This window comes from Centroberyx affinis, unplaced genomic scaffold, assembly GCF_046629955.1.
Source record: "Centroberyx affinis isolate AG114_WGS23_722 - 3 ecotype Tasmania unplaced genomic scaffold, CSIRO-AGI_Caff_v1 ptg000991l_1, whole genome shotgun sequence".
Lineage (NCBI taxonomy): Eukaryota > Metazoa > Chordata > Actinopteri > Beryciformes > Berycidae > Centroberyx > Centroberyx affinis.
The window spans coordinates 42,909-53,631 of NW_027279556.1; the positions used below are offsets into that span (position 1 = coordinate 42,909).

General features: G+C 43.1%; 1 protein-coding gene across 1 annotated transcript; it reads left to right on the top strand.

The window, feature by feature from the left end:
- Positions 1 to 241: 241 nt before the first annotated feature.
- Positions 242 to 6,088, top strand: LOC139646548 (protein enabled homolog; the record flags this gene model as incomplete). The annotated part of the gene is made up of 2 exons (XM_071522451.1): positions 242 to 403; positions 5,899 to 6,088. Coding segments are annotated over exons 1-2 (322 nt in total), but the record flags the coding sequence as incomplete, so codon positions are not given.
- Between the last annotated feature and the right edge of the window lie 4,635 nt (positions 6,089 to 10,723).

The following is a 10,723-nucleotide window of genomic DNA, read 5'->3' on the forward strand; positions in this document are numbered from 1 at the left end:
AAGTTTACTTTAAAGACAAAACAGGAGAAAACAAAGACTGTTAACTCCCTGGTTGCCACAAGAGTTGGGATAACAATCACTAAAGCATAGATAGCTGTGCTTTATGGGAATTATCACTTCAGTTGGAATGCCCGACAATGCTTGACAGTCAAATCCGGTTGTTTGGCTGAAGGTTCCTGGGTTTGTGTTAGAGACTCAAAGCCGTCTTCCTCTCTCTGTCTGCCCTTCTCCCTGCAGTGAACAGAGTATCTGCCAGGCGCGAGCCGCTGTCATGGTGTACGACGATGCCAATAAGAAGTGGGTCCCAGCCGGCGGCTCCACGGGCTTCAGCCGAGTCCACATCTACCACCACACGGGCAACAACGCCTTCCGCGTGGTGGGACGCAAGATCCAGGACCATCAGGTCAGTGGACGGGGACGGGAGGCTCCTAAAGGCCCAAACGCACTGGAAGCAATACATGAAGTTTTCAGAGCATTATATGGTGTAGCTGGTCCACAAGCTGGTCTCCAGATATATTAACATTGGAAAGGCCAAGCCATGGTCAAAACCTGCTGTTTTGATTTTTCTAACTGAAATATCTCAGCTTTCAAAATGTCCCTTCATAGGGCTGGGCAAAATATCAATATTATATCGATATCGTGATATGAGACTAGATATCGTCTTAGATTTTGGATATCATAATATCGTGATATGGCATGATAAGTGTTGTCTTTTCCTGGTTTTAAAGGCTGCATTACAGTAAAGTGATGTAATTTTCTGAACTTACCAGACTGTTCTAGCTGTTCTATTATTTGCCTTTACCCACTTAGTCATTATATCCACATTACTGATGATTATTTATCAAAAATCTCATTCTGTAAATATCCCTACAATCCCTACAATATTGTCGCAATATCAATATCGAGGTATTTGGTCAAAAATATTGTGATATTTGATTTTGTCCTCATCACCCAGCCCTACTTACAACTGAAAATTTAGCCCACTTCGTAGAAAATACCGAGATATATATCGTGTATCGCCATTCAGCCTAAAAATACAGAGATATGATTTCTAAGACGCAGTTTCTGTACAAACCAGTGTTGCTAAATCATGCAAGGAAATAGTATTTACAATTGTATTTACCTCATTTCAATTAACAGCTTGTTGGTCTTCGTCTGCAGAAGCCAGATGGCCTTGTTAAACAGACTGTAGTACAAGCCCTAATTGGACACTTTAGGTGCTGTAGGTGGCAGATTTGAAGCGTCAGCAGCACTGTCACCTACATTTCTCCACCACCGCAGGCAACACATTACTATATCATATTTTCCATGCCATGACTTGTTCTTTGCAGTCATATTTTACAAGGCGTTTTGGGATTTTGTTAATAACCTTTAGCTTCCTGTGGCTTACTTACTCGACAAAAAGCATCCTGATTGAAATGGATCATGTCCTGTTGCCTTGAAATATGTTAATGGTCACTCTTGTTGAAGAAGCTTCACTAAAAACAGCCACTTTTGTCCAATGGTGATGGTCCAATGTTGCCATTGAGTAAATGGTGGGGGATATGTTTTATGCTTCTGTATGTTTTTGTATATGCTTTTTATGGAATGTGCTTGATATTCCTTGTTTGTCTTTGTCATGAGCATACTGCCAAAATCCTAATAACTGAGTTGGTATGGCAGTTAAGTATTGAATCTTGTTAGGAGCAGATGTGTCAAGGTGGTTTGATGTGCTGCTTGACACTTCTAATACACATTGGGCCATTGACAACAATTGGCACATTTGAAAACATGCACTAGACAGACGAAAAAGCCTTCTGTTTTCTTCTGGGGGTTGGGTTTTTTCCCAGGCTCGGTAAGAATATAAACAGATGTCTGCATTACAAATAGATCTCTTGCAGAATTCTTTTAAATTAAATTAAGCATAAAATTCTTCCCTCGCCAAATGTTTTTAAGGTTAATTTATGATGTGGGGAAATTGCGAGTTGATGAGGAAAATGATGCTTGACGTCTTACCACCCTAATCTTCTGAAAATATGTGGTAAGGCTTAAGTGGGGTGGAATGTTGATTGGGGCTAAAGGTTAAAAAATAATGTTACGAGATCAGAGAGAAAAAACAAATCATGTCAGAACGGCAAAGCCCCCCTGTTACCAAATTTGGGTAAATCAATTCTGATTCTGTTTTCCATCAAATGTTTAAACATGTGTAGTTAGCTGGAGATTCCTGTGGTAAGCATACACGACGACTACACCACATGCTACTGGCTACTCAGCACTGTTCTTCAAATATGCATCTCAAATATGGTGCTGTAGGTCCAGTAAAATCAAAATTGATATGGGCCTGTAAAAGCTTACTTAAACTAATATGTATGTAATACAGTTTTAGGAATCTCAAGCTCTCCCCATGTGTGAATGGCTGCACCAGACTGGTCAAAATCAGTTTTTAGGAGCCAGTGGTTTAAGAAATGCTCAGAGAATCTTCTTAGTTTATGTTTTGCATTTCATAAATAAATCTGACACTTTTATCCAGTCACTTACAATGAGCCAAAGAGTGTGATTGAGTCAGTGAGTGTGTATTGTGCATGCCGTCTTGTGTTTCCTGAACACTTGGTGGCCCACACTGCTGGAAATTTGCCCTCACTCTTAGGCAAAAAACAGACATTTTGGAAGGGAAACTCACAAGGAAATGAAAAAGGATGGAGGCCAGGTCCGAGACTGGACCAAGAACCAAAATTCTTAGAAAACCATGGAGAAACATTACACACACACACACACACACTAGTTGACCTTGCACTGAACCCTTTCCCCGAGTCTTGAACTGTTTTCTCCTTGGCTCTCCAGCTCCTCTAAATCCAGTGATGTCAGCACATCCCTCTGACTGCCTGCTAACCTCACTCTCACAAGCACACACACACACACACACAAGCAACATACACCTCAAGGCCTGTCACACATGCACACACACACTTACTCATACACAAACACACACACTCATTCACACATACACAGCAAAATCATGGAAGAGGATGGAAATAGGAGCAGAAAGAAGCTAAGATGGGCTCAAATGGCTCACAGCTTGATTAGCTGTCCTGATCCTCAGTGTATATAGGAGCATCTCCTGCAGGACTGATAGAGTAGGGGGGTGTGTGTGTGTCAGAGTGTGTGTCAGAGTGTGTGTATAGCATTTCCTTCAGGTTCTTAGGGTGCTGACAGGCCAGCGTGGGTTAGATGCCGGATTGAACAGCAGAAAGGACTGAGCATGGAGGACAAGAGGAGCTTTTGTTTCCTTTGAAGTATCAGGAGAAAAGAAGAAAATGATATTCCTTCTACCACAAGCAACTAGCAACAGACTGTGTGTGTGTGTGTGTGTGTGTGTGTGTGTGTGTGCATACAACCGTGCAGCTGTATACGACATGCATGTGTGTGGCCAGAGCGTGACTGTGTGTATGTTCACTAATGAGCCAATACGGGAACTTTTTCCCCCAAAAAACAGTGTCTGGTGAAGAAAAACAATAATGAGTAGATGAGGACCACCCGAGGACATGGTGTGTGTGTGTGTGTGTGTGTGTGTGTGTGTGTGTGTGTGTGTGTGTGTGTGTGTTACGACAGCATGTGAGCGAGAACGCGGCCGACCCAGTGATTTCATCCCGTGGGGGGGGAGCATCCAGCATGCACTGCCTCAGCGATCCCACAATCCTCTCTGTCTTAATTATGAGCTTTCCCATGTGGCCAGAGGGAGAGGAGGATAAGTCCGTGGTGCCTTCTCCTCTCCCCTCTTCTCCTCCTCTCCTCATCCCCTCCTCCTTATCTTCCTCATCCTTCTGAATGCCCGACCGAGCGCCGCCGACTCTCGCGTTACTCGCGCTGGAATTTTATTATTGTCGGGGTACATTTGATCACGGCGGCACGATACAAAACTAACAAAAATCTCATCCGATGGTAGAAGTGTGATGTTGATATCTAAGGACCTGGGAAGCAGGAGAAGGAAAGAAAAATAAATGAGTAGAAGTGATGGACTGGCAGTGTTTGTTTTAACGGCATACAGTCCGAGCCCCAGACTGACTGCTGGCATGCTGTGGCGCTGCTATCATAAGACGCACACTTCCTCTGTTTGTTTTATTCACCACCATCTACAATAAGCATCTAGAGCTACACTGGCACAATTCCTCTTCACACTTACTGGCTGCTTGTTTTATTACCCAGTCCATCAGCAATAAAAGAATGATTATGCAAATCCCTTCCCCGCCTGCCAAAGACGCATTCTAATAACAACAGAAATTGACACTGGATTTTTTTTTTCTTACTGGGTCAAAACAAGCCTAGCCGGCGCTGAAGCTAGGCGTTATTTTCCAAACGGGTCGGTTCCAAGTTTCCAGCACTAGCAGAACTGTTTACTGACCCAGGCAGCGTTGTGCCTCCAGGAGAAAATATCACCTTTCAAGCCCCAGCTCAGTGCAATCTGTAACTATAGCTCTCTGAAATATCCACCACGGGGTTCCTTAAATTGTTTCTTACCAAGGTCCCCCCCCCTGCAGATAAGCGTTGGACCAGGGGGCCCCTATCTGGGAACGTTTTGGATCCATGCTGTTATTAACTTTGGACGACGAGATGACACAGCGATTATGAGATTAAACCGCATTACATTATCTTTTGAGGGTGTTTCGGCAATATCAGATGGAACAGTCGAGAAATTATTGCGCGTTCTGTACACGATCCCCACATTTCACGGTGCCAAAAATGGACAGATTGAGATGCAGATTAAGATCGCGTGATTAAAAAAATGCTGTTCGGATGCTGCGGTGCAACAGTGAAGAGAGTCAAATCTCCTTTCTCAAACTGGGGACCCCAGTTTGAGAGCCACTTCTGTAACTGTCTCAATAACCCAGAGAGAGAAGTGGGAGGAGGAGTTTCTACTTGGCTCAATGCCCAGGACACTGAAAACCCCTGTGTTAGCATCTAAAACCCCTTAAACGCAGAGTAAATTGATAGTAAAGTCGCTTTACGACCAGGCAGAAAACGACCTTGTACCACTCAACGCACTGCAGTGTCCCCAATGTTGTCCATTTCTGTGTAATTAGATTGAGGGCTATTACGGGGACGAGACCGAGGAATTAACATACAGTACGAGTGTGTGTGTGTGTGTGTGTGCGTTTATGAGGATGAATCATCTTTGTGTGGTGTATTTATCAGCTCTTCACCTCGACTTGTCTGGCAAGTTGGCAGCAAGTGGACGGAGGCAGTTTCCTGACTAGACGGAGCCCACAGGAGTTTTACTGCTTGTGTTTATGTCCGTTATGTTTATGTCTGTGTGCAAGTGAAGGATAAAACGTCAGCTCTCACTCACCTGTCAGTCACACACGCTCCTTACGTGACTCTTACAAAATGCTTTTTCAGGAACGTAGCCAGCACTTCTCCAAAAAAGGAAGTTGTAGAAGTGTGTTTATTTAGCAGTAAACGTGAGCATGTTTTGGCTGTTGATGAGGGCTAAAAGCCCATTCACATCTAGAGCAATAACTATAAAAACATTCAAAACTACAACTAATATTTTGGGATTTTTTGGATGTAGCCACAACGATAAAAACATTTTCAGCCAATCATATTACTGTTCAATTAAAGAATGGGGCGGAGAATTCTGTAGCTCACTGCAGTGATGCTTCCTTTGCTGAGGAACTGATCACAGATATCGCTGTAGTGTGAATGCTTGAGCAATAATGTGTAGTTATAGTTTATAGTGATCTTCACAGCTATGGTTCTAGATGTGAATGGGCCTTAAACGGTATATATTGTAACTTCTGTTCATGTTGACTCCTGAGATAAAGGGTTACGGTAAGCGGGGTTGGGTATAGGTTACTTTAAAAATTGTAATCCGTAACATAATCTCTTCTCTTCTTCCCTCTCGCCCCTCCTCGACACCTCCAGGTGGTGATAAACTGTGCCATTCCCAAGGGGCTGAAGTACAACCAGGCCACGCAGACCTTCCACCAGTGGCGTGACGCGCGACAGGTCTACGGCCTCAACTTCGGCAGCAAGGAGGACGCCAACGTATTCGCCAGTGCCATGATGCACGCCCTGGAGGTGCTCAACTCCCAGGACGCAGGCACACCGCCATGTATGTGATTTTTTTTTCTTATAACTATTTATGTAGAATCTTTCTGCTTAAAGAAATATACACTTCAGGAACAGATCTGTGTTTCCACTTCAGTAACATAGACCGTTCTCTAAGTGCTTTTAAACCTCAGTACTGTATCGTCAAGCCATGTAATTTGTGGGAATCCAACCCTTAACTTTTGCAGGGTTTGTTTGTATTTCTCCCCGGTCACCTTGGTTGTCATGACAGTCAACAGGGGGCTTGTTAAGATTCAGGACAAGCAGAGACAATGACAGAGAGGGTTTAACAGCACAAGATCGATTAAAGCCACCAAATGTCCGGGGATTATACACATGCCTAATCTTAGGATAATTGTGGATTAATGTTAATTTCTTGCCATAGTTTGGACTTGGAGCACTGCAGGTAAACTTAACAAGCTTTACAATCGTCTGTGAGTATGAAATGCTCAGTGAGAGTGAGCTGTAACAGAGGGAATAGGAGTTGAAAAATGTGGAAAAATTAAAAGCACATACCTGAGAATAAAACATTTTGAGTGAATCGCTAGAATTACTAATAGGTTTCCCAGATATCATGATTGCGGTTTTGTGTAATTTCTTAATGCATCGCAGAAATATCACCCAAACGTACACAAAGAAAGAATAATTCAGTTGGCACTTGGGGGTGGCAGCCTTGACTTTTTTCTCAGTCAATACTTCCATCCGAAACTGACACTTGGCAAGCAGCTAATGAGAGACGGCTGCCGTTAACAGCATCAGTGAACGCTGTCATTTATTTTCAGCATCACGGAGCGTGATTGGTGCTCGCATCCACCAATTAGCGATTATTTATAAAACCTCTAATTGGCCTTCCTCGCTAGACTCAAAAGCATGGGATTACCTCGAAAATGGAGGCTGTGGTATTATTAAACTCGTTAAGTAGTATTCCCTTCACCCCCAACACACGCACACACACACACACACACACACACACACACACACACACAGCCCCACCTACCTCTGCCGCAAATATTTCAGGGCCATACCCATTTCTTTTTCAGACTTTAGTGGTACACCACGACCTTGGTTTTGTGAAACATACACTGATTACGTCGCTTTATCCTCTGCCTGTGTATCTACTTTCCCTGCCTCCCTGCCTGCCTGCCGGAGGAGAGATGAGATGAGAGCAGGAAGAAGGGAAGGAGAGAGGAGGGAGGGAGGAAGAAAGAAGGGAGGGGAAAGGATATGGTTTTGGAAAAATGGTTGGGGGGGGGGGGGGGAGAGAGAAGAATGAGCTTGTTCCCCAAATGACTGCAGATCTTCTGTGTGTGTGTGTGTGTGTGTGTGTGTATATGTGTGCTCATGTGTGTGTTTACGTCTGTTTACATCCGGGTTTACACTCCCAAGGTGTGAGCTAATCTTCAGATACCATGTTTGAGGCAGAAATTGCGGCTGAATCCTCCCCTCATCTTCCTCCTCTCCATTTCCCTCTTCTCCTTTCCTCTTTTCTCCTTTTCAACTGTCAAGCAAACAAAAAAAGATAGGCTGATGCCCTCTGATCCAGTGGTTTTCATTTCAGTCTCCTTGTATTTCTCCTCTCCTCTCCTCTCCTCTCCTCTCCTCTCCTCTCCTCCATTGTTCTAGTGTGCATCTTCTCCTCTCTCCCTAAGCCATGTCTCTCATCACACTCTAATCCCATCCACTAATTAACCTGATAGTGATGCGCCTCATTATGCTAATGTTGCTAATAAGGGGGGTGTGTGTGTGTGCGTGCGCGTGCATGTACGAGAAATGAAGAGACTGTAACAAGGAGAGGAGAGACAGAAAAGAAAGACTTGCAGAGGATCAGAAAGAAGGAAAGAGAGGAGTGACAGAAAAAGACGCAGTAAGAGAGTTAAAGGTAACTTATGCCAGGATCATGTTGTCCCAAATTGGACCAAATAAAAGAAAAACGCAGCTCATTAGAGAATTGTTAGTCATGCTTCTTTTTGCTAGCATTGCATTCTGTCATTACAACAAATTACAGAAGAAAATGGATTGTTAGAGAGAAGTGGTGAGAGGAATAGGCTGTTCTTCCCTTCTCTCCTCCGTCTCATGCCAAACCCTTGTGATTAAATGCAGTTTTAATAATTGAAACAACTAGATGTCTGAAATACATGGAAATGCAATGAACCAAGCCGGTAACTTTAGTCTAAGCACCATACACAATCTAACTTGCAGTTGAGATGCTTGTCATTGCATATATCATCGAGGAAATTGGGTATAAGTAATTGAATATTTATTGAATAGTAATTGTATATTTGCGTTGCTGCATTTTTCATTATTTCTTTCTGGTCTGAATTCCTGAGGTTCTTGCTGTAAAGAAGTGAATGTTGCTTAAGTCAGAGGCCTGTCTGCTTGGCTGCAGCATCTTTTGGACGAAGAATCTTACTAACAAACAGCATAGCCAAAGACTTCTGCCTCAGGCTCTCTCCTCCTCTCACTCTTCTTCTCTCTCTTTCTCCTCTTAATTTTCTCCTCACTCGCTCCCTCATCCCTCCCTCTCCCTACTTTCTTCTCCAACATTTCCATTTTTTTTTTTTTTTACCTCACTTGATCTTTCCTAGCGCCCTCCCTCCATAACTTCTTCTCACTCGCACTCTCATCCTTCTCCCTCGTTCCCTCTCTTGGCGGAGCGGCGAACTGCATACAGAAGCTGGGGAAGGCGACAGGGTTTCCCCTTTCACCCCACTGTTTTGCTACAGTATTTCTGTCCTGACAGCTGCTGCCGGTGGCGCCTATTCTAGTCTCAGTCATCTTCGGACCTGACAATCTCTCCTGACATGCAGGGCTCATCCTCCATCACTCACTCAGTGGGTGTTAAAACCTACTACAAGACAGAGCGTTGGAGTCAGAGAAGTCATTTTAGATCTCCATTTGATGTATGCGGTGACACACTACCAGTGAATAGTTTGGACACACGCATTTTTCTTTATTTTTACTATTTTTCATATTTGAGAATGATAGTAAAGACATCAAAACTATGAAATAACACAAATGGAATTATGCAGTGTCGAAAGAACTGTTAAACAAATCAAAACTATCTTATATTTTAGATTCTTCAAAGTAGCCGCCCTTTGCCTTGATGGAAAGGCAAAAGCTTTGGAAAGAAATTCATACATAGGCATCAACTTCACTATTTATTTCAAGCATTTTAAGCATAAGCCTTTAGATCAAAATGGCTTTAAGAGAATGAAAAACATAGTATCTTCAATCAGGTGTGTCTAAACTTTTGTCTGGTAGTGTATGTGCTTTGTGAATATATATATATAACGAAAGTCTTGTCTCCACTTTAATCTTGTCTTTAAAGCCTGGCCAAATCAGTATGCAGATTGAATAGTTAGTATTAAATTTACTGGTTCCAAAAAAGGAATACTGAGGAGGAAAACACAGAAGCTGTCAGTTGTCTGCCATTTGTTTTGCTGTTGTAGTGCCGAAACTAAATGTTGACTCAAGGTGCTTGAGATGCACTCATTATTTTCAATTGCTGCTGTTTTTGGCTCGCTAACTATGTGCCATTTGGTGGAAGCTTTTATCCAAAGTGCCTCACAGTGCCATGAGTGCATAATTTTTTTAGCATGGGTGGCCCCAGTGGGAATCAAACCCCCATGCTCTACAGGACCAGCTGGCTAATCGATGGAGATGCAAAGCGTACTGTACTGTACCATGGTTAGCCCCAGCGAGCTTTAACAGGGATAAAGACAAACTGCTGATTTAGCTGAGTAATGGCATCCGTCGATTTAAACTAGTTTTCTAATCCAGCATCATCTGTGCAGTAATTTTTCATCTAGTTTTAACCTTTTATCCTAATTCATACTGTGTTGGTGGCCCCTTATTCGCTCTTGGCGAGGCCCCACCTTGGGTTTCTTATCCCTGGCTCGGGTGCAGCTGCAGCCTTAAGGCTTTTGCACATTAAAATACTTGAGCTACTTTATCTGTTTGCTATAAGGGAGAGAGGAAAGGAGAGGAGAGATGAGAGGATATATCCCAATTCCCTACCCTGTTTTTTAATGTCCTTGCTTGGTAGGAGTTTGTTGTGTGTGTGTGTGTGTGCACATATGTGTGTCTTTTCTTTGTCTAGCTGTTTTTGCCTTTGGGATCTATTTTTTCCCTTTGTCTCCTTTCCCTGGCTGTAAACATGAGGTTGGTATACTGCAGTGTTTTACCTATATGTCGAGCAGTGGGGGGCTACCACAGAGAGAAAGACAATTGCCACCACAGCTAAAGAGAGTGTTAGCTAGAAAAATATTCCCCCTAATAAGCACATATATAGCGGCAGTGCTGAGAATCAACACTTTTATCACAATACATTATCTAATTAAGAACATTTTTCTCTCCTCTCCCCTCTTTTCCTTCTGTGTAGCATAAATATTTCTGCAGTAGCCAGTTTAATTTTAGCCTTTAGCGTATCGTTGCCTTGAAATCATATAGCAGTGTGCTCAGTAATGCGGTTGCACTGCTGTCACTTCTGTGTAAATCCTGAGTGTGAGTGTGTGTGTGTGTGTGTGTGTGTGTGCTTGCATATATGTATATGAGTGTGTGTTTGTTTGGTTCTAGGCTGCGAAGACAAGCCTGCGTGTTGGTCTCTTCTAAAATAAAAACTTGTTGCCTGCAGACGCTC